The sequence below is a fragment of the Panthera uncia genome, chromosome D1 (assembly GCF_023721935.1).
Source record: "Panthera uncia isolate 11264 chromosome D1, Puncia_PCG_1.0, whole genome shotgun sequence".
In the NCBI taxonomy this organism is placed as follows: domain Eukaryota; kingdom Metazoa; phylum Chordata; class Mammalia; order Carnivora; family Felidae; genus Panthera; species Panthera uncia.
In genome coordinates this window covers 40507118-40530767 of record NC_064808.1, presented here as the reverse complement: position 1 = coordinate 40530767, position 23650 = coordinate 40507118, and the positions used below count along the sequence as shown (strand labels likewise).

Genomic DNA, 23650 nt, shown 5'->3' with positions numbered 1-23650 from the left:
GACACATGTGGCCTGGGTTGTGGACAAACAGCCTTGTGGGGTGTTTTCTGAACCATCCCGGTCGAAGGCCTACTCTCTCCAGGGTGTGACGTTCTTATGCTCGGGGAACTCAGGGAAGCTTTGCTCCTGTCCCAGCCCCTCCTGCCTGGACCCTCCTAACATACTGAGCCGAGATCTCCGGGGAGAGGTTGGCTGAGGTAGCGGGACGAGGGCAGGCCCGTCCTCTCTCCTTGGCTCAGCGTCCTCTTGCGCTCCCGGACCAGGGCCTTCTGGTGCCGCTTCATGCGCTCCAGCTGCTCCTCCGCACTCATCTTGCCCCGCTGATGGTCCCCTGAGTACAGACGCTCCAAGGCACTCTTGGGTCTCTGAGGAGCAGGAGGGTGAGAGACAGGGCAGCTAGGCTGGGACACAGAGGACAGCCACCTTGTGGCTTCTCACTCCCATTCTCATTCTCTCTCTCTCTCTCTCTCTCTCTCTCTCTCTCTCTCTCACACACACACACACACACACACACACACACACACACACACACACTAGTTGGGCTCCTCTTAGCCATAGAGAACCCCTTTCTCTAAGCATACTCATGGACACAATATCCCTGACTCTCACAGGCTCTCTGGGGAGCACCACATTCTGCACATGCAGACACTGAGGCCCAGGTTCGTCCAGCTGGGCACACATATAGCACGTGATGGGACCAGAACTCAGGGTGCAGACTTCCTGGGTACCCTCCTGGGAGCCTGAGAGGATGCAGAGAAATGTGGAGGGTCCATAGGAAATGGAGAGAGCTGTATGATGCTCTTCTAGGTGGGCAGTGGAAAAGGTATCACTGAGCACATGATGACAGGGACCCTGAGCTCAGCTGAGGTCATCTCAGAGGCCATCCCCGGCGCTCACAGGATTGCCAGTCCATCCACCTCAGAGCCCTTCCCTCTGTGGGTGAGGGAGCAGTGCGCTCCCTGAGAACTTCTCAAGGTCACTCACAGGGAAGGTCACCTTGCTGCTTTCGGCATTGAGACCCCTCCGGAGTGTGACGTAGGGAGCAATGGTGGACGACTGCTGGAGCCTTGACGTGGACCCTGAGAGGCCTTGGTGAGGAAACAGAAGAGCAAGTGTATTTGTGATGGGGTGGACAGGTCACCAGCCCCTCCCTAATCACCTCCCACTCCTGTGAGGGGGGCCATAAGGACCTAGCCAACAACCCATTCTTCTTCTTCCCTAGGGTGAGGAAGAGCAGGCCCAGATAGAGGCCAGCCCAGGAGTGCTCTCTGTCCCCAATAGGGAACAATGTCCCTGGAGACCTGCAGACTACCCTAGTCTTCCCTCACATGCAGAAGACCTGGACAGCTTGGCAGGTAGAAAGGATGAAGCGGAAGGAATGTTCTTCATCCTTTCTTCCTGATGCACTACATGGCCCAACTTGGATGCCCTGCCTCTGTGAAGCCTTCTCAAATGCCCCAGCAGAATCTATTATCCTCTATATCCTTCAGTATATTCCTTGGTTACTGCACTGACCACAATGTCAACATACCTGTTCAACTAGACTGCAAATTCAACAATGCCTGGTTGGTTGAATGACTGACTGACTGACTGAATAAATAAATGAATGAACAGAAAGCAGCAGCACCAAGTATTTGTTGAGCTCTTAACTATGTAACAGGCAGGCACTGTGCTAGGTGTTTTACATAGATTTTGTTCCACTGGCCTTACTATGTCAGCATTACCTGACCATTGTAGAGATGCACAATCTAAGATTCAGAGAGGTCAAGGAACTTGTCCAAGGTCACATGGTAGGAATATCATCGACCATGTGCTTCCCATGTTTAGGGTCCTAGAGCTTACAGAAATCATCTCACCCTGGCTGGCTGGGGCTTTCTCCACTAACACCTATGCTTTCTCCACTAACACCAATTCTTATCAGGGGTGGTCCCTGACATGTGGAAATGGACATCACACTGACTGAGGACACTGCTAGCATTTAGCATGTAGGGAAAAGAATGATTAATGTCCTGCAATGCAAAAAGAATCCTGAGCAACAAAGAAATGTCCTGCCCTAAGTGCCACTGATAAACATCTCTAGGCCACAACGAATTAAGGGAACAGTGCCCCTGGGCACAGTGCCAAGGGTTGCTGTGGCCCACGCTCAGCGAAATCCAGAGCCTATGCCCTCCAGAACCAGCTCCGGCCATAGCATGCCTAGGAAGCATGGTGGGCCAGGAGTCCCATAACCCCACAAGTGCTAGAACCATAGCTGTGTCTCTCTCTGCTTCTGCATCTTGCCAGAGAGGGAAAGCACTTGACTGCCCACCATGGGGAGCAGATAGGAGGGGATCAGGGGAGGAACAGATGAAGGCACATGGTCAGCCTGCTCAGGGATTCCAGGAGACCCAGATGCAAAAAGGTGGAGAGACCTCCCTTGAAGGGGATTTCTGAGGAGAGGGTCTGGCTATGGGGAAAATGGGGGATGGGTGAGCCTAAGGGCCTAAGTATGTTCCCATCTCCATCTTAAAGAGCTAGGAGAGGACAGTGAGGACAATGCCCGATTGTTTAAAGAAAGGACTCGTGGAGTCTCAGAGTGACACAGAAGAGCAAAATCCCCCTGGAAGGCCTAGGATGGCCATACTGGAGTCAGTCATCCAACATCCCTGCCTGCAGGGTACAATGGTCTGAAGCCACAACACTGGGATTGCATTCTGGCCCCTCATGTATTTACTATTTGGTAAGTCAGTTAATTTCTCTGAGACATAGTCTTCTTGTCTCTAAATGGGTATAATAATGGTACTTCCTTCATAGGATTATTATAAATATTAACTAAAAGAATATGAAGTGCTTAAAACAGGGCTGTACTTCATAGTAATTGCTATTACCATTATTTCTGGGGCAGATGTAATAAAAGAGAATCAGGATGTGGGCCAGAGGAAGGAAGGACAGGCCCTCCCTGCAGCCCAAAGTCTCCCTGACAGCTGCTGCCCATGCTGAGGCCCAAGGCTGCAGGCAGAAGGGTGTGAGGTACCAGGTGAGGGCTAGGGAACAAGTGGTATGGTAGAAGTGGGGGTTCCCAAAAAGCCTCCATGGAGTTTTGCCTTACCTCTGCCTGGCAGGGTCTGGTACCTGCTGTCAGGGCCCACAAGTCCCAGGGAGGGCTGGGCCATGTCCCCACTGAAAGTCGCCAGCTCGGGTTCACTAACGTACGACCGGAGCTCTACCTGTGGGCAGAGTCTGAGGCTGTCATACCTGCCCAGTGTCATACCACCTTCCCTCCCCTTGCTCACAATGGTACAGCCCCAGGGGTCCTCCCTGCTCACCCTGGAGTCCCCATTCACACACAGCCCCTGCTCCCGGTCTCGCTTCCTCTCATCCGACTGCCGCTTAAGGCCCCTCACTGAAGTGTGCCGGATGATGGTGGCCTCCTTTGGCAGAGGTGGCACGGCCGGGGGCTGGTCCTCTGGACTGTAGAGCTCGGGGAGTGGGGGCCTGGGAGGTGCCTCGTCTTCCTGCTCAGAAAAAGAACCAGAACCAGTGCCCAGTGAGAGGGAGCTGGAGGGAGGATGCCTCCCCGTCAGGCATACAGCAGGCCACACGAGGCCTGCAGAGCATGACTGCTTCGGCCCAGGGATGCCAACATTTCCCCTGGATGAGCTGTGAAGAAGGGGAATGCCTCTGCTCTGATCCTGTTCTTCCCTTCCATTCACTTCTTTTCCATTCTTCAAAGCATAACCTGTACAAAATCCAGAACTCAGGTTTCCTGTGTCCATGGTCTTACTTCACTTGCCAGAAGAGCACCATGGGGGGAGCAGGCTGGTAACTCCATGCTTATTTGTATGTTTTACAGAACCCCCCCCCCCCACATCTACCCCACTGCCTGGTACTCACACTGAGCTGGCTAGCTGTCCCCACATGGTCTCTGGACCCTTCAACAGATTGGGATCTGAGCAAGGACAGTCTACATCGTCCTGCCCTTTCTATCAGAAATGTGCGTGGTTACAAAATATTTCCTCCTTCCTGACTCAGGCATGAATAAGTAGTCAGCATGGGTGACTCACTGCCTTCCCGTCAGCCCACTCCCTGGCGGTGATGAATGTAACTATTTTTCTTGAAACGGACCCCCACATCCCCCAACAATGTTCTTTGAGAGCTGTGGCTTTTGCACAGACCAACAGCCTGGCCCCTGACTGTCATAAACACCCACCTCTGGAATCAATGACCACCGGGGCTCCTTCCTAAACGCCCCCTTTCTTAGCTTAATTTTGCTTTGTTTTTCAGGATTTGGGAGAGGTCAGAAAAGGGTACTGAAGCTTGCTCTACAAAGGTTTATCAGCATTCTAGTAAAGTGACACAGCTCACTGTTGTGTGAAAACTAAGCTGCCTGTCCCAGATCCCTGTAGGCCCTCTGAGCATCAGTGGCTTCCAACCCTGACAAGGTCTTGGAATCACCGATTTCTAAAAAGCTCCCTGGAAAGATAAACGCAAAACACTGACGCAAACACAAAACTGCCTTTGATCAAAGGGAAAAGAATGTCTGGAGATGGAGAGTGGGAGCAGACACTTTATTATATACTTTTTTTGGTATATCCTGATTTTGTGTCCTGTGAGAGTATTACCTAATAAAAAAAGTAAATGATATTAAATTCAAGAAAATAAGCCAAATAAAAATGAAAGAACTATAGCTACACACAACAATGTAAGTCTCACAAATATAATGTTAATGAAAAAGTGCAAGATACAAAAGAATACAGTATCACCTACAGGCAAAATTAAAGTGTTTAGACACAGGTAGCAACATTTTAAAAAGAGAAAAGAGGCAAGGAAATTGTCCGAGTCAAGATAGTGGTAGTGGCACAAAAGGACTCATAGTCCTGAGGGCTCCAGTTGCTGACAAAGTTCTGTTTCTTGGTTTGGGTGTTGGTACAAACAGGTGGCCTCTTTATCATTTGTTAACTCATATATTTAGGTTTTATGTCCATTTCAGGATATCATTGTTTCACAAATATAAATATAAAACAAGCAAACGACAATAAAATATGGTAAACCTGGTAAAATGAAAGGAAAGAAGACCCCCCCCCCACATCTACCCAGGCAGTGACCCTGATGCTCAGTCAGGTTGAAAAGCCCTGTCTGCAAGCCACAGGACCAAGCTGTGAAGAGCCTCTGTGACCATCTATCCCAAGCTGCTTGTTCTGTACCAGGGGAAACTGAAGAAGCCCAGAGAAGGGGTGGGCCTTGCCCAAGAACCCAGTGAGAGAACAAGAACTGGAATCCAGCACAGATCCCCGGCCACCACCTCCTCCTTCTGCTCCCCATCCTGGCTAGCAGGCGTCTCACCTTAAGTCAGGAGCTCTCTGCCCCAGCCATTCCTGCTGTTTGTTTTGCTATTTTCTGTTCTGTGGCTGGTACCCCCATTGCCTCTTAGATATAAAATTGGAGGGGCGCCTGGGTGGCTTGGTCGGTTAAGCGTCCGACTTCGGCTCAGGTCATGATCTCACGGCCCGTGAGTTCGAGCCCCGCATCGGGCTCTGTGCTGACCGCTCAGAGCCTGCAGCCTGTTTCAGATTCTGTGTCTCCCTCTCTCTCTGCCCCTCCCCTGTTCATGCTCTGTCTCTCTCTGTCTCAAAAATAAATAAACATTGAAAAAAAAATTTTTAAATTGGGAAAGAGACCTCAACATGAAGAAACTCACAGCAACTCAGTCCCAGCACCTGTCGTTCCAGCTCTGGGCCCTGGGCTACGACAGGAAGCAGGTGGACAGTGAGGACCAGGGTATGGGAATTTGTGTGTTTTAGCCAGCATTGCACACCAACCTTGTCACAGGTCCTAGGCACACCCAGTGCCCAGGCAAAGCTCCTCTAAGCCTTTGTTGGCAAAACCTGAAGGTCCCCATCCCAAGGTCCCCTCTACTATGGCTTCCCTGTCACTTAGGCTAGATCCCTCGTATTCTCCAGCCAAGGCTGGCCTGGCCCTGGAGACACGAACCATCACAGTACCTGACCACATCTTCTATTTCCTTAAAGTCTGCTCCCAGATTCTGTCAAAAGCTTGGCCCTTCTCTTTGCCAGTCAAGCCAAGGTGTTGGCTCAGGCAACCACATGGCCACAAAACTGATCTGAGGAGCTGGGCTGAATGTCCAGTTAGATGGCAGATGGCACAAAGAACAGTCAGGAGATGTGGACTGGATCCACTAATATGGAGATCTCAAGCAAATGTTAACACCTTTGGGCCTCAGTTCTCATATGTGTAGAATGGGATACAGACCTTCCTGTCTATACTCCATGAGGTTGTTGTGAAGATCAACTGTATTCTACAACCCACAGAGTGCTCAGCTGCCGATGAAGACAAAATACTCTTGCTGAGAGGAATTCATCACCCACAGGCTTGTGTAACTCCAGGTTTGCAAGGAGTCCTGTGTGGGGCTACCTACCTCTGCATGATGCATATCACAAATTCCACCCTACTTAACACAATCACTTCTTCTTGCTGGACCTCGGTTTTCCCAACTGCAAAATGGGAAGGTTGGGCTAGATCCTCTCTAAGGCCCTTTCCAGTTCTGGGAGTCTAAAGCACAACAGCAAGGCCCTACCACTCCTTAACTATTCATAGCTCAGGACTCTGGCTGGTTCTGTCTTCCCGGGTTTTCCCAAAAGCTTCTCTCCCAACAGAAGCTGACCTGAGGAGAGAGAGGGACAACAGTGCTCAGCAACTGGCCATCGATACTTACAACTTTGGGCTTCATCTTGGTTGGTGACTGAAGAGGGGATGTCACTTTCCTCAGCTGGGGTGGATGAGGTCGGTACGGCACATAGGTTTGCAGCTGGGGGAAGAGTCGAACCTCCAGAGGGGTCCGCACGGGGCTGGTGGGAGGGCTGGACTGTGGGGGTGGCTTGCTCTCAGAAGTTGAGAGTGAAGGCACAGGCGGATGAGGAAACAAAGGCACCGTTTTTCTTTCTAAAGTGTGTGGAGACAAACAAAGGATGGAATGGAACAAAGACCCTCGTCTCTGGAGGACAAGGGGAGGGGCTTACGCCATAAAGATCTGACCTCTGCAAGGGCCAGCCCACATACCTGGGTGTTGGCCTCCAACCCCCTGACTCCAGGAAGATGGCCTGCTCACCTGGATTTTTGACTGATTCCACCAGGATTCTAAAGTTCTCTTTATTTGCACTCAGGCCTGCAATGACGTCTTCAATCCTCCAGAGATCCTTCTGTATCTGCGATTTCTCCTGAGAAAGACAAGGTGGTGGTTCATTTCCCTCTCAGATCCTCACCAGAAGTTTCTCATTAGGACTTACGCTATCATTTCAGACATAGCACCTCACCCTGGGTGGGGCAGCATCCCCTTTGGAAACCCCACCAGGGCTAGAGCCAAGCCTGCCTCGAAGCTTCATAGGGTACCACACACATGGAAAACGCCCAAGATCTAGGGGAGAAATTCAGAGGATCTTTCACATATTCACCTTGCCTATTTCTCCCAAATTTAAAAGATTGCCTTAAATACTATATGCTTCCACTTATAAGGTATCTAGAGTAATCAAAGACAGAGACAGAAGGGTGGTTATCAGAAGCTGGGGTGGAGAGGGGAATGAGGATTGTCGTTTAATGGGTACAGAGATCCAGTTTTGCAAGATGAAGAAAATTCTGCAGATGGGTTGCACAAGGTGAATATAGTTCACACTACTCAACCATATGTTAAAAATGGCTAAGGTAATAAACTTTGTTATATATATTTTATCACAGTTAAAAAAAATAGATTGTTTTAGGCAACCATGGCAAAAGGGAAGAGAAGGCAAGGACTAGAGGTTACACTATCCCCAGAATATAAAGAGCATCTTTTAAAAAACTATTTCATATTTTTTAAGTAGGCTCTACACCCAACATGGGGTGTGAACTCATGATCCCAAGATCAATAGTTTCATGCCCTACTGACTGAGCCAGAGTGGTGCCCCATAAAGAACATCTTTTAAAAGACAGAGCTGAATCCTGGGATTTGGGGTTAAGAGTACAATGGGCAGCGAGTATTTGGCAATAAGAAGAAATGAAGTATTAATACATGTTATAACATGGATGAACCTTGAAAACATTTATGCAAAGTGAAAGAAGCTAGACACAAAAGGCCATGTGTTATGTCACTTATACAAAATGTCCAGAAGAGATAAATCTACAGAGACACAAAGTAGATGAGGTGGGGGTGTGGATGGGGAGTGACTCTTAATGGATAGAGGGTTTCTTTTGGGGGAATGATGAAAATGTTACAAAACTGTGGTGACAGTTGCACAATTCTAAATATTCTAAATACCACTGAATTGTATACCTTAAAAAGGTGAATTTTATGGTATGTGAATTATGTGACAAAACTTATTTTTTTTTAAAGTACAATGGGAAAAGGGCCAGGCTACCCAACCATATGCATACTCTGACAAGTTACAATAGAAATCGGACAGGGAGAGATACTAAAAAGAGGTGAGCAGACTTTATCAGGATTAAGGGACTGTGGGAATTTTATGGAGTGTCTTTGACACACAATGTTACGTTAGTTTCAGGTAACATAGTGATTCAACTTCTCTATATGTTACACTATGCTCACCACAAGTGTAGCTACTGTCTGTCAAGATACCACAATACAATGCTATTACAATATCACTATGTTCCCTATGCTGTGCCTTTTAATCCAATGATTTATTCTTTTATTGACTAGAAGCCAATACCTCCCCCCGCTCCCCTTTACCAGTTTTGTGCATCCCCCTCAACCCCTTCCCTTCTGGCAACCATCAGTTTGTTCTCTGTATTTACAGGTCTGAGTCTGCTTTTTTGTTTATTCTTTTGTATTTTGAGATTCTGCATGAGTGAAATCATATGGTATTTGTCTTTCTCAGTCTGACTTATTTCGCCTAGCATAAATACCGTGTTGCTGCAAAAGGCATGAGCTCATCTTTTTTATAAGTATGTAATATTCCATTGTGTGTGTGTATAACACATCTTCTTTATCCATTTGTCTACAGATGGACATTTAGGTTGCTTCCATATCCTGGCTATTGTAAATAATGCTACAATAAATATAGGGGTGCATGTATCTTTTAAAATTAGTGTTTTTGTTTTCTTCAGGTAAATACCCAATAGAGGAGTTACTGGATCATACAGTATTTCTAATTTTTTGAGGAACCTCAATGCGGTTTTCTACAGTGGCTATACCAATTTACACTCCCACCAACAGAACACAAGGGTTCCTTTTTCTCCACATCCTCACCAACATTTATTTCTTGCCTTTTTATTGTAGCCATTCTGAGAAGTATAAGGTGATACTGTATGGCTTCTTTCAAAAAAAAAAAAGTTTGTTTTTTATTTTTTTGGCGTTGGGTTGTAAGTTCTTTATATATTCTGGATATTAACCTGTGGGCAACTTGTAATAGAGTTGTTTGAACATGAAAGTATTCTTTTAATTTTTTTAATGTTTGTTTAATTTTGAGAGAGAGAGAGAGAGAGAGAGAGAGAGAGAGAGAGAGAGAGAAAACAGGAGCAGGGGAGGGGCAGAGAGAGAAGGAGACACAGAATCCCAAGCAGGCTTTGTGCTATCAGTGCAGAGCTCAATGTCCGCCTCAATCTAACAAACCGTGAAATCGTGACCTGAGCTGAAACCAAGAGTCAGACACTTAACCGACTGAGCCACCCAGGCATCCCAGTATTAAGTTTTAAACTATCATGGGAGAACTTAGCTGTGATCATTCCTCCATGGGCTTAAAAGCAAAGTCCTCATACCACATCTGCTCTCGAGGCGCCCAGTCACCCTCAAGTGGAAGGATTCTTGCATGTGTGATACTTAAGGACTTGCCTGATTCTGCAAGTAGACTATGTGCTCCTTGGTATATCCCCACAGGGCTGGGGACCCAGCAGGCTCTCAGTACATGTATGCTGAGTGAAAAAAGGACCAATCACATAAAGTTCCTTGACCAAATGAAGTCCAACAGCTGAGACAACAGATGTCTCCTAAAGGAGCTCACATTCTCATACTCTCTCCATCCTTCCAACACCAACGCACATCCTCTCAGGGCTGAAAAACAAGGAATGGGCTTGATGCTTAGCGCCACACCAAAGCACGTGTGCCCTAAAACAGACATGTTATTGAGCCCAGAGTGGGTGTGTAAGCTAACAAGATTATCTCTGGAGCAGACTAAGCAGAATGCTGGGAAAAGGTAAAGGAGGAGTATCAGATTAAAATCAACCCTTTCCCCTCTCCTCTGGCAGTCTACCTGGCATACATACCTGTCAGGTTACAATCCTGCCCCCATTTTGCCTTTCTGCCACCCTCGTATGTAAGAAAAGAGCAACAACAAGCGAAAGCCAGAGAATCTCTAAGGTTCTCCAAGGATAATGGAATTTCAGAACTTAATGACAAAGTCAAGGAAGCTTTTGGGGAGCATGGGGTGGTTTTCATTCCTGCATCCTCACACCATGCTGGGCAGGGAAGGCTACTAGGTACTGCATTCAGCAAAGGCTTGAATTTATTGTCCAGAAGTAAGAACACATACAGGTAGCCTCACTTATCACATAGTTTTCACAGTTACCTGGATGTTCTTTGTTCTCTGGCTTCCCTGCACAGGTGGTCATGAGGATCTTTATAAACAAATCCACTCATCTTCACTGAAAAGCCTACAAATTTTCTCATAGCCAAACCTGGCTAAAGGGAGGCAAGTTTCCATGCAAGTTCCACGGCTGAGAATTTGCATATGTGGCTACAAACGTATCTCCAGTGTTAATGACTCTGGAGTCTAATATCAGGACTCTAACAGCTTGTCTGGTCTAGAATTACACCAAAGAAGTTAGCACAAAGGCTGTTCAAAGAAGGGCTTTGTGAGCTTCCGAGGTCACTTTGGCACTCAGGGAAAGCATGAGCAATGCCTCCAGCCTAGGTAGACATCAAGCTGCAGGGCCTAGGCTTCAATCTAGCCTAGCTCTTTATAACTTACATGGTTAAGTTCTCCAGGAAGTCTGTGACAAGACTTATACATTGTACTCATTTGTTTTTTAGAGCAGAGAAAGGGATTCTGGGACTGCTGCAAGTTAAATCACCATGAAATAAGGCACGGTAGAAACACAAATGGCCAATGATCATATAAAAAGATGTTTACCCTACTAGTGATTAAATTGATGCAAATTAAAACAAGATGTCCTTTTCAGCCAGCAGAATGGCAAAAGCTAAAAAGACTGATAACATCAAGTGCTGCAGGAGCTGTAGGTAAACAGGGTTCAGCACCCTCATTCACTGTGGGTGGGAGGGCAAATGAGTGCAGCCTTTTAGAGGGTGCCTGGGCAGCATCCATCAACATTTAAGATGTATACTCATTTCAACAGAGCAAGGCCACTCCTAAAAGCCTTAGATAAATGCTTATAAATGGGCTTGAAAAGGCAGTTACACAGATGTTTTTTGTGGTACCATTATAAAAGCAAAACACTGCAAATAACTTAAATGCCCATCAGAAAGGAATGGCTAAGGTATAGAATATCTAGACTATGAAAACTATGCAGCTGTTAAGAACTAATTTCTTTTACTTTACACGGCTTTCTGAGATTATAGAAATCTTCTATAATCTGTGCCGTTCAATACAGTACCTACCAGCCACACGTGAGCTGCTACTGAGCATTTGAAATGATTCTAGTGTGACTGAGGAATATATTTTTAATTTTAGTTAATTTCAATTAATTTATGTTTACACTTAAATAGCTACTGTATCAGGCAACATAAACTTGGGGGTACTTTTCCTGGAAAGATTTCTATAACATAAAGTTCTGACAAAAAAGCAAGTAACCGAACGTGTAAGTATAATTCCTCTCTAAGTACACCCAACTCACACCCCCAAACAAATTATTTTATGCATGGGCACATGTCTGAAAATGCACAGAAAATGGTATGGAAGACAATACCACCCACTGATGGCACTGATTACATACAGAGAAGGTGACAGACTGGAGCAGAAAGAGAAGGGAGGGAAGAGGGGCTTTTATTTCATGTTTTGCTTTTTCTTCTTATTGTTTGGCCTTTACAGAGAGATGCATTCATGTATTATTTTTATAATTATAGAAACACAAGGAATGAAAAGCTAAAAAACATTACTGCTAAAATTAATGTAGATCATTGAAAAAGATCCAAGAAGATAAGTACAATGGGACAGAACACTTTAAGGAACTAGTAACTAGAAATAATCACTTGAAGGACTTTGTCAACAGTATTCACTAGTATTTTCAAGCCACTATGCCAAGTGCTGTGGTACCAAAAAAGAATAGGAAAAGGTTAGCTTGGGTTCAGGGAAATTATGGGGGGAAAAAACAACAGCAAGAGACAGACAACTTCTGGGAGACCTAGCAGGCCAGCCCAGCCCTGAGCTACAGGCAAGAGTCTTCTCCACATGGTCTTGGACGAGGTTTCTGGGAATTGGCCCCCAATGGTGAGTGGAGGGATAGCAGGCATCTCCAGGGCCACAAACCCAGCTCGCCTCTTGTATTCCTTCACTAACATCCAAAGTCAGTACGTATACGAAGTCACTTTAAGAAAGAGCCTTGGCTAGAACCAGTCCATCGATTAGAAAGCTTAGCATCAAAATTGGCCTAGCATGGTGCTTCATGCACAAGATGTCTCAATGAATGCTTGCTGATTTCAAATAAATTGAATTAATGTCAGGGAACTGATGGAAGAGATACAGTAGATCTGAAGTTGGGTTCAAAAGCAGGTTATTTTCCATTTTTAAAAATTTGAGGGTGGGCAGAACCCTGATCGGGCACCACAATGGGGAAACACTGGGCAGCTGGAGGACCCAGCCTGGAAGAATAAAGACCACATAGGGCCTTTCTTCTCTCACCTTTGGGGGCAGAGGCAGCCATCAATGGAGTGGCCTGGTTTTAAAGGTAGAGGAGGCAGGGCTCTAAGGCTGCCTTTCCTGAGTAGAGCAGTGGCCACAGTGATGGGTATCTCCCAGCCTGGCTCCAGAAATGCAAATGACTGCCTGGAGACCAGAGGCACCTAGATGGACCTGGAGTCACACCGCCTCCTCAGGTGAAGGACTGATAACCTCTATCTTCAGGAATCAGAGGAAGGAAGGAAGGAAGGAAGGAAGGAAGGAAGGAAGGGAGGAAGGAAGTTAGGAAGGAAGGAGGTGGGGCTTTCTGCTGCTAAGTGAGTAGCCCCAAAATGGAACCAAGAATCACGGGAACAGATTATTCTCAAGTGTCTGTAAGGTTCTCAAGCTCAGTATTTCTCTCCCCTCAGGGCCATTTCCTCCAAATGATCCGTAGCAAAATGCTTGCAAAAATGCCCAAGAGGCAGGGGGTGCTGAGGTGAGTTCTCTCATCACAGCCTGGCCAGAAGGGGGGGCTGGGGGGGGGGCAAGCAGGCTGAGTCCCGGTGGGGGAGGAAAAAGCCCCTGGGTAGGGCTCAGAGCCCCACAGGTGAAGGCTCTCAGAAGAGATCAGAGTTCAGAAGGGATGAAGAGTCCTTGGGTCACCTGGAAAAAAAAGGCTCTTCTGTGTTGTTCTTGCAGGGTCTGCTTCAGCTGCTCCACATCACTCTCTAACTTCAGGTATTCATTCCAGGCATTTTCCATCTCCTGTGGGCCAAGAAAATGCTTCTGATTCTTAGTTATCCCCTGACCCCAAGATGGGCCCATGAGCACCTGTGCTCTTGACCACTGCTGACCCAGCCAGGGGAAGAGGAAAGGGGGTTCCCAGAGGGTCTCAGGCAGGCCTGGTACGAGAGAGACAGGGCTTGTCTTCTCATTCCTGCTCTGACCCAGGCCACCTGCACTGTTCCCTCTCCCACACTTGGAGATGCTTTGGTCCCCCACCCCGGCAGAAAGCACCTGCACCACACATGAGATGGACAAATAAAAAAGGAGAAATTCTGACATGCTGGAATTAACCGTACACAGTTCAAGGGAAGGGCCTTGCAGGCTGCTCTGAGAAATGTGGTCCCCTTGGTGTTTCACTGTAGCCATACAGGAGTCACTATATCAAGACTCTTGTCCCCGGCCACCAACTCAACTACAGCTGTGAGATAGGAGAAGCAGCCCCCTGCCCAGCCCATCGCGGGGGGTTGGGTGGAGGAATGGGGGCGGGAGAGCGTCTGCCACCCTCCACACCCTCTACACACAGTGGACTCTCTGGAGATCTCCGCCCGGATGTGGACAAGGTCCTCCTGCAGCAACCTCTGCTGGTAAGCAATCTTCTCCAGGTGCTGGGGCTGGTCTCGGTACTGCTCCATCTGTCTGTGCAATACCTCCAGGACGGACTCTAGCTGGTCCTACATCGGGCAAGGGCCAAAGAGCAAGAGGAAAGCAGGACAGTCCCTGAAGGCCTCCTCATACCATGCTAGGAACTAAATAAATCTGCTGGATCTAAGGCTGAAGGACCTACTGCCCAGCTGCAGCCTGAGTCAGGGCCTCTGATTCCAGCTCTAACTCTGCCCACTGGGTGGCCTCCTAGGACAAGTCACCTAACAGCTCTGTGCCTCAGCTTCCTCATCTGTGAAGTGGGTATAAGATCATCCACTCTTTATGGGATAAACTATAAGGATACATGAAAGAGTAGATGGAAAATTCTCTTAAGTTTTATCAGCACATGTTATAAACCTTCAGCATCACAAATACAATGCCTTATTAAAATGCAAAAAAAAAAAAAAGAGTATCACACTAAGGGTCCAAGAAACCAAACACTGCAGCCCCTGGCCTGTTCCTCCTCCCTCATCTAGACTTGCTTCCTCCATAGCCCAGATCCTAGGAGGAAAGGAGCTCTAGAAAGTGATAGCCTCTGTCCTATTATAAGTATGGCCACTTTCTCCAAGGCAGTCCCCTTGCATGGAATTCAGGGGCCTGGGGTCATCACATACAAGCCAGTGGAGCCCTCCTCTCCCAGGCTAACCTCATGGTGCCTCTCAGGAGAGTTAAGTCAGAGCAGAATTAAGGTGGGGGAGGGGTAGGTGGCACTCGGAATAAGCAGTCTGAAGTCTCCCCAAAAGATTTCCTCCAGGTTTAGGCAGAAACCCTCCTGGAAGCACCCTTTAAACCCACACATTGTTCTAGATAAACAAGTACCTGTTCTGGCTAAATGAATACCTGTGACATGACAGTCCAATCTGTATCTGTGGAAAATACAGAATGACAAAACCCCCTGCCAGCCAGCCCAAGATTATGTGAAACTGATGCATACTTTGTTCTCCTTGAGGGCTCGGATCTTGTCTTCCAAGTCCTGGAGGATCCTGTCTTGTTCACAGAAGATGCTCAGTTTGACCTGTGAGCAAGAACAGGTGGGAGAAGGCCTGGGATGATGAGAAAAGGGCACAACCTTGAAGTGTGATCAGAAGGTCTTTGGCCTTCCAATCCCTCCACACCCCGCCTGAAGCTGCCCGCCCGCCCTGGGTCTGGGGGCAGCAGGCAGCCAGGGGGTCAGCCTGTCACCCTGTTTACTCACGTCAATATCACTCTCTGCGATCTTCACTGGCTTCAGACTTCGATCCTTGACGAGATCCCTGCCTGTCATCTGGGAGGTGAACAATTTAAAGCAGATTAACCTCAAGGTTCAGGATTAGACTTAGAGAAGGAGAGTTAGCCCCACAATGGACAAGTGTGGAAGTCTTTACAGGTAGGGTCATAGCATAAAAGGGGCAAAAACTCAGATGCTACCTCATTTGTATGCCTGTTTCATTTTAGGGAAAAACCAAAGCCTTTTTGTGATTCAAGAAGCACTTGTAAATTTCTCAAACTAAAGAAAAAGTAGGCATCCAAGATATAGTCTCATTGACTGTGGAAGCTTAATTTGCCCAAAGTGAATCCAGTATGAATCCTGGAAGATTTAAAAGACACAGTTTAGCTATCGAAAATGTGACCCCCCAGCCAGGGCAGTGAGGTGAACCAGGAGGAACCAGTGAGCCCCTGGGGCACTGTCAAGCCTTAGTTTAAGGAAGCCTCTTAGCAGCTTACTTCCCCATGAGCAAGGTCAGCCTATCTCATCCTATACCATTTGGGAAGAGAATCTGGTCAAGGGATGAAGGAACCTGGATGGCTGGGGTTTTCAATTGATCCCTAAATAACTGAGGCTAGGTCATACTTGTATAAGTCACAAGTTACCCTGTCCTCTCAAGAAAGGAAACCAAGAAGCAGTAGACAAAAATCACCCAACCTTATGAGCCAGTGGGCATTCATAACATTGTCCATCCTTCCCTTGACCCCATGTGGGCACCATGCTACCATCTCCCACTAACCCTACAAAGCTAAACCCAACTCTTTAGCCCATGTTTTCACTCCCCCCTAATATCCTTCATGCCAAAAGCTGTATGGGGCGGGGGTGGGGGAACTTTTCCACAGATGCACCCCCCTGGCCAAGTCATGGTCAGGGAGACAGGTCAAATATGCCCCATGCAAGGAAGACCATCTTGCTGAACTCCATTTTGCAGATATGACCAAGGAAACAGGGTGGAGTCGATCATAGCTGAGATAGGTGATGTGTATACTATGCAGAGGGTTCCGGTGTGGATGGATAGACAATTGCTGGAGAGATGGCCCTCACTTTCTCCCTACTCCATCTGAGAGGTCCACTAAGTTTGTGAGTGTAAATAAGAAGCAAAAATATATTGGCAAACATCCTCCTTAGAACTCAAGCCACTCATGTGCCCAACTGTCCTACACTCCTTCTTCCTATAATCATTGGCAAATGCGAAGGTCAAGGTCAAGGGACAATGCCATCTCTAGGCCTTGGGCTGAGGACTGAGTCTGGCTGCAGACACACCCCCATCCATTCCTATGCTCCTTTTGATCACACAGTAGATGGCAGGGACAGATGTCTTATTTATCTTGGTCAAGTCAGCCCTGAACATAAAGCCTGGCACACTGGAAGGCACTGGGAAAATGCTTATTGCATTGCAGGTAGGTCAAAGGTAAAACACATGTGGGTCAGTGCTGTAGCATCCTGGAAAAAAATAGAACTCCAGCCAAATTCTGCTCTTCAGACTGGCAGATTATGTGTACATACATGTATACACACAGTCACGGAACACATGGACTACTGCCACAATCCACAAACAAACTGCTGGCTCCTGCAAGGACAGAGGGGCAGGAAAGGTGGGGAGAATAAGGATAGGGAGGAGGAGGAGGGGTGGAATGAACCTGGTGAACCACGAACAGCTGGACGTTCCAGGCAGGACTTGGGCCAAACTCAGGGGAACCCAGCAGGTAAAGGTAGGGAGGTCACTCTGTGTCACAGTCCTCCATTAAAGCACAGGACAATGAGCTGGTCTACTCTCCAAAGGGCTGGCCCTTGGCTCACTTCCCAGGAAGAAATCATTTTCAAATTGAGATATGCTGTGGGGATTTTTCCTCCTAGCAAAACTCTTCCCCTGATTTCACTGAAGCTTTTAACAGATGATATCTTTTTGATACTGAAATAGCAAGGCAGAGAATCTAATTGAGCAATGCCTCATTTATCCAGCGCCATGAGGAATGACGTATTCGACACAAAAAAAGGCATTTCGAGAAAGCTGAACCTTTTAAACTTTTTGATGGAAAGGTTTCTAAAAGTAAATCCTACACTGCCTTCACAGAACTGAATATAAATTCAACCTTTTCGGGGATGAATCAGTCATTATAAAAATCAGTAATATGGAATTTCTTAGAAGTTAAGTGTATTAGGACCATTTGCCTCCTGATTAAATTCTTCTAAATTTCTGTGCTTTCATTTCCGTTTTAGATTGACACATAATGTTTCTTTTCTCTCTCAGGATATTAGGTTACTCCCTCTTTTCTAAGAAGTAACTCTCTCTTGTCCCCTTTTAATGGCTGTGGTTAAGGTGCTGTGAGTTAGGAATTGAAATGACTGAGTCTGTTAGGACTGGAGACTGAACAGAGGGACAGTTGCTGCTTTTCCCTAACTCCCTCACCTCCAACTGGGTCTGGTGCCCCTCAGGGGAGGTCCTCCCACACCTGATGTCTCCCACAACTATGGGCCTTAGTACATTAGATGATGTGCTCTCTCTCCCCTCAAAAGATAGTAACCTGATGAGAGGTGGTTGTAGGGACTATGACATATTTTCTCTGTATCCTCAAAGTCCAGCCAGGGCCCACCACATTGAGGATATTTGGGAAGTGTTTGCCTGATGAACCTGTGACCGTATCAAAATCGTATGAGTTGGCTCCTACTCCTATAGGCTTTAGACCATGGGCTTCATGAAAGTACTTACACAGCTCAAAGGCCCTTTAAACTTCTGAATTTAGCTTTGTTCTGCAGTCAAGGCTGCTATGAAATATCCACAAGTAGTATATTACATGTAATTTTCCTTTTAAAACTGTGTTTTGTGACAGCAATGTTTAAATCCATTTGAAATATCAACTATGTGTCTTCAGCATTTCTGTCACCAGAAAAAAGTGAAATTCAGTGGGCACTCATCCATTTGAAAGAGTCTGTGCACCAGAAAGGAACTGAAGGCCACTCAGGCATTTTACCTCCCTTCCACCACATCTCGACACACCTTTTCTCAGGGTTCGGGATGACTGCACATAGCACCTGCCTCCCAACCTGTAGCCTCCCTTGGAATGCTACAAAAGTTGGCTACATTTCAGGCACTACTTCTGCATCAGTCAAAGGGGGGACTTGGGAAAGGGGGTGGCCCATTTTGTTCTAGTCTAGCTCTAGACTGTTTTCAATATCAACACCCTGCCCTGAAGAAGAGCCAGCCTAATCCCAAGGCCATGGTAGAATCTCAGGATATGCCAGAGGCTCCAAGGTGACCAGGAACTGCTAACTCCTTCCTAAGACCTCATGCTTGACTCCAAAGACCACACTGGTCTCTGTCTAGGTCAGTCCTCGGCATGGAGGCAGAGAGAGAATGGGAACACAACACAAGCTGGTGGCAAGCCAGGCAAGCCCCTCCCACCCCCGCGGCAGCACAAAAGATGGAGTCACAGAACACCGCATGTGAGAGGTTCAGCTTGGTGCATCAGCCAAAATGCTGAAGGGAGCTTCAACAGGAGAAAAAAATAAACCGAGATGACTTGCAGGAAGCCTGGGGGCGGTCAGGAGAGCCCCTGGTTAAGCAAGTGATGAAGTCGGCACTGAGCCAAAAGCAATGGAATGGCCCCGCTTGGAGACACAGATCAGATCGTCTTACGCTTCTCCTGGGCCGACAGCCCCGTGCTGACTTCTTCAGCACTTTGTAAAGCACGTTGATCAAAGGTTCATTATTTTTTATCTGTTCCAAACAAAAAGGCAAATATAACAAAACGTAACAGGTGAGACATCAAAAGACACTTGAAGGAGCCAGAATTTGGGGAATCGGTAAGGGGAAACTTTAAGGAGGACGCGTGCTGTGCAGTTCAAATGACTGAGTCTCAGTCTGGCTGTGCTGCTTCCCAGCTGCTGAGCCTTTCCAGATTTCAGATCCCTCACCTATAAAATGGGGGAAAATAAGTTCTGCCTGAAGGATCTTAGTGCAGGCTAGTCTACATGAGAGGGCCAATGTCGGTGCCCATTTCCTTCCTGTTTCTCCTGCAGAAGACAAGAAGGGACTTTGCTTCTTCCTTCGTCCTCCCTCACCTTACACTGCAAGACATCAAATCACTAGGGTGGTGCCATGCGTTAGTCTCATCCCTGCCCCACATTTTCCACCTTCAGTGCCCCAGACCCTCATCTCCACACCTATGTTCATCTAAATAATGATGTCTTACCAATGATCCCAAATGCTTAGAGCTCCTTTGAGGGAACACTGCCCTTACCCACCAAAACAGTGGATCTCAACCCTGGGTGAACACTGGAATCACCCAAGTGGCTTTAAAAAAACTGATACCCGAGTCCTACTCCAAGAGACTCAGATATAATTCGTTGGAGTGGGTCCTTAAAAGCCCCCCTGGGTGATACTGATGTGCAAGCCAAGACTGGGAACCACTACTGTAAAAAGTGGTTCTCAAACTTCAGCATGCTTCAGAAGCAACTGGAGGGGGCTTGTTAATACAGCTGACCCTTGAACTATGGGTTTAAACCATGAAGGCCCACTTATACATGGATTTTTGTTTTTCAACAAAAACAGTACAGCCCTATAAATTTTCTCTTTTCTATGATTTTCTTAACATTTTCTTTTCTCAAGCTTACTTGATTATAAGAATACAGTATGTAATACATATATCATACAAAATATGTGTTAATAATCGATTGTTTATAGTAGACTATTAATAGTTGAGTTTTGGGGAGTTAAGTTTTACCTGGATTTTCAACTGCACAGGAGTTGATGCCCCTAACTCCCACACTGTTGAAGGGTCAACTGTATACAGATTTGCTGGGCCCTGTGTTCAGAGGTTCTCACTGAGCAGGTCTGGGGTGAGATCCAAGATTTTGCATTTCTAACAAATTCCCAGGTATTACTGATGCTGTTGGCCTGGGATTACATGTTCAGAACCACTGCTTTGAAATAAATGTTTCTCAACCCTGGCCAATAATGTTTCTCAACCATATGGGCCATACATTAGAAACACCTACAGAGTTGTTTATTTGTTTTTAAAGAATAATACCGGAGTATTACCAATTAGATCAGAATCTCTAAGGGGTAGGATCAAAGCGCTGATACTCATTTTAAAAGCCCTCCTGGTTATTCTAGTTCATGGCCAGGATTAATAATCTCTGCTCCAGAACAACAGACTTCAAACTTCTTTGTGCACAAGAATCATCCCAGAGCTTGATTTAAAAAATGCAGAATTCTGGGTACCATTTCCAGAAGTTCTAATTCAACAGAACCCCCAAGATCTGTACTTCAAAAAAAAAAAAAAAATCAAGCTCCTAGGTGATCCTGAGGTAGATGGTATCTAGACCACAACTTAAGAAACTTTGCTCTAGAAGCTAACTTAGGAAATAAACCCTTAACAGAGAAGCCCTGATCTCAAGCTCAGTCAAGAAGAGTCTGGAGGCCAACTGCCCGGAGCCACTGATGACACATCCCTCAACCAGGAACAACAAACAGTCTCTGTGGGGTTGACTGCAACCTGCTCTACCTACAATGACACCACCTGACCAGCAGCAGATACCCTCCCTTCCACCTCCCCTTCCCAGGTGTGCTTCACAGCTGCATAAAAACAATCTAAGCTGTCAATAACAGTGACCACCATACCTGCTTCTTCAGACCTAGCTAGGGTATAGGGTACTGAAAAACAGAACTATGATGCCAGAAATACAATTCAGTGAATACAACTTTAGGGTGGGCAAAGTACATGGTACACAGAAGAAAGAAGGCAGGTGTAAAGTTAGACACTGGGTTCAAATTCCACACACATTACTGTGGAAGTGACTTCTCTTGATACTTGGGTTCTTGGTTAGTAATGTGGGCGGGGGTAATAATTCCTATCTCTCAAGGCTGCTTAGAGGATTAAGTGAGATAATGAACATGTGCCCAAACACTGCCAGGCAGGAACAGATGCTTAATCAAGGTGGAGTCCTTTCCACCCTGGCACCACCAAGTAAAATGCCAGAAGAGTAAACATTTTCCAAAAAGAGCATTAATACAGAGCATCTTCTAAAAGACTAGAATACACCTTTGTTTGATCACTTGGTACAACAGCAGAAATGCTCACTTTAGGGAGAAAAAGTTCCACAACATGTAGGGAAGCAAATACTGATTCTGAAAGCTGAGCATCAGCTGATTGGTGATGGCAGGAGCTTTGGATCCTTAAGCCTGTGGCCTTTGGAACAGGGCCATGGGGGAGCCTAGGCCAACCATGTGGGGATAGGGAGGCTGTTTTTCTCCAGACGGGCTCACCTCCTTCCTCTCCCTGCAAGGACCTCTCACAAGCAGCTGGTCACAGTGGGGCTGTGCTCATTGTTGTCCCCACACCCAGGCTGGGCTACAGGGCCCATTCAACTCTGCCCATAAAGGTCCTCATCTCAGGGACCACAGCTGAGCTCAGTATCAGCTCATTTTGTCTAGTATGTCTCAATCTCAAGAGCCAATGGGACTTAGGGTTTTCCTGATATAATCACGCATCCCTCTTGTCCTGCAGTGTTCATCTAGCTTCAGTTGCACCCTAGAGACGGAGGGGGGAGTGTTTCACCACAACTTGAGCAGGCCCTTTTAGAAATCCCTCTACTTGTAGCTGCTATCCACTTCTCTCTCTCTTTTTTAATTGAAGTACAGTTGATTTGTCTTAATTCTCCCTTACAGCCACAGAAGACACATGGTAATGTTTTAGAGCTTTGTAGACTGTCTCTATGTCTCCTGAATTACCCAGAACTCTTTCCACCACTCCGCACTGCAGCTGTGCTAACTGCTGCTGTGTTTCTTGTTTCTTCCTAGCAAGACTTCCCATTAGGGAACCCCTCCTTCATTCCACAGGGAGTCTTAGGTTTGCAACTGGCCACCCATGGGGACACTAAGCTGGAAGGAAGTGAACCTGGGTTTGCAGGTAGCCACCTTCCCTGGCCATATGGAAGCAGCCCACACACCAGGGAAAGGAGAACAGTGATGATGCGGCCTTAGCCCCTGGGATGTAGCCCTTGGCTAAAAGAACCAGTATATTCCCTTTTTGGCTTATTCGCAGGCTGATTTGGGTTTCAGACGCCTGCAAACAAAAGAATCCTGCCTAATACACTCCTCAGCCATGGTTCTATAGGCCCTCGACACCTCTGGTTTGCTTCCAGCCCTTTCCTCGTCCGGATCCTGAAATGAGGGAACCCTATACCCCAGCTGGGTTTGAGCAGAGCAGAGTAGAGCAGGTCCACTGCCTCCCTGATGGGAGTACCCTGTACCTTGGAGAGAGGCCAAGGCAGTACCAACCTTTCTGGCAGCTATGCCAGATAGACAACTCACACACAGCACAAACCCCAGCACCTCCCTGCTGCAAGTGCAGCTCATCTGGGGTGAAAGTTCTCTGAGAGGAACTTAGCAACTGGAGTAACAACTATAAGACTGGAGAACTCTGGTATCAACACAGCTGTTTTCTATCACATGACAACTTCCAGAAAGACTAATGTTCTGGGCATAGGCAGCGCCTAGCTAGTGAAACACCCCAAGGATACATCTTGCCTCTATCACATCAAATGCATTTCTTGGGATAATGACCCCAGCTCAGCTCCATCAGAAACTGAATGCCTTTGGGTCCACAGTGATAGAAGCAGCATTTTAAGAGAGGCTAGGAGGCAAGGTGATAAACAGCACAAGTTTCAGATTCCGAGCTATACCTAAATACCAACTCCTCGGGAACTACTTATGTGGCCTTGGGAAAGTCATTTTCTTCTCTGAGCCTCAGTCAGTGAAAAAAAGATAAGAACCACCTTCCTTCCAGGGCCACTCTGGGAGTTACATAAGTTAACAGAAGTAAAACACAGTGACTGTCATACATGGTACCCTCTATTGTTATTAAACTTCTGTTTGGAGTCAGGACATCCAAGGACTCCTGGCTCTGCTCTGCCACCCTGTGCCTCAGCTTCTCTCTTTAAATCCCTTTTAACTCCAATTCTATGATCTTGAAATAAAATCGACCTGAACTGAATCTTCCCTCCAGGACCAACTGTGAGTTTCTGCTATCCAGTACAAATAGGAATCAGGACACAGGTATTTCCTATTCCTTCAGCTCAGGCACGTTAAGCTCTCTCCTGCACTGTGCACCAAGAACTCTGAGGAACGCTTCGGGGTCCACCCATGCAAGGTACA

At 46.8% G+C, this 23650-nt stretch overlaps 1 protein-coding gene across 1 annotated transcript in view; it reads right to left on the bottom strand.

Annotated features, from left to right (window-relative positions):
* PLEKHA7 (pleckstrin homology domain containing A7) overlaps positions 1-23650 on the bottom strand; it is a gene marked incomplete at its 5' end in the record, with an annotated part of 92377 nt that overhangs the window by 11868 nt on the left and 56859 nt on the right. Inside the window, 10 exons of the mRNA XM_049639980.1 lie at positions 165-365; positions 985-1088; positions 3089-3206; positions 3306-3494; positions 6713-6939; positions 7106-7214; positions 13482-13583; positions 14126-14275; positions 15181-15261; positions 15442-15510. Of these exons, the coding sequence (XP_049495937.1) occupies positions 165-365; positions 985-1088; positions 3089-3206; positions 3306-3494; positions 6713-6939; positions 7106-7214; positions 13482-13583; positions 14126-14275; positions 15181-15261; positions 15442-15510 (1350 nt within the window). The remainder of the gene's footprint in view (positions 1-164; positions 366-984; positions 1089-3088; positions 3207-3305; positions 3495-6712; positions 6940-7105; positions 7215-13481; positions 13584-14125; positions 14276-15180; positions 15262-15441; positions 15511-23650) is intronic.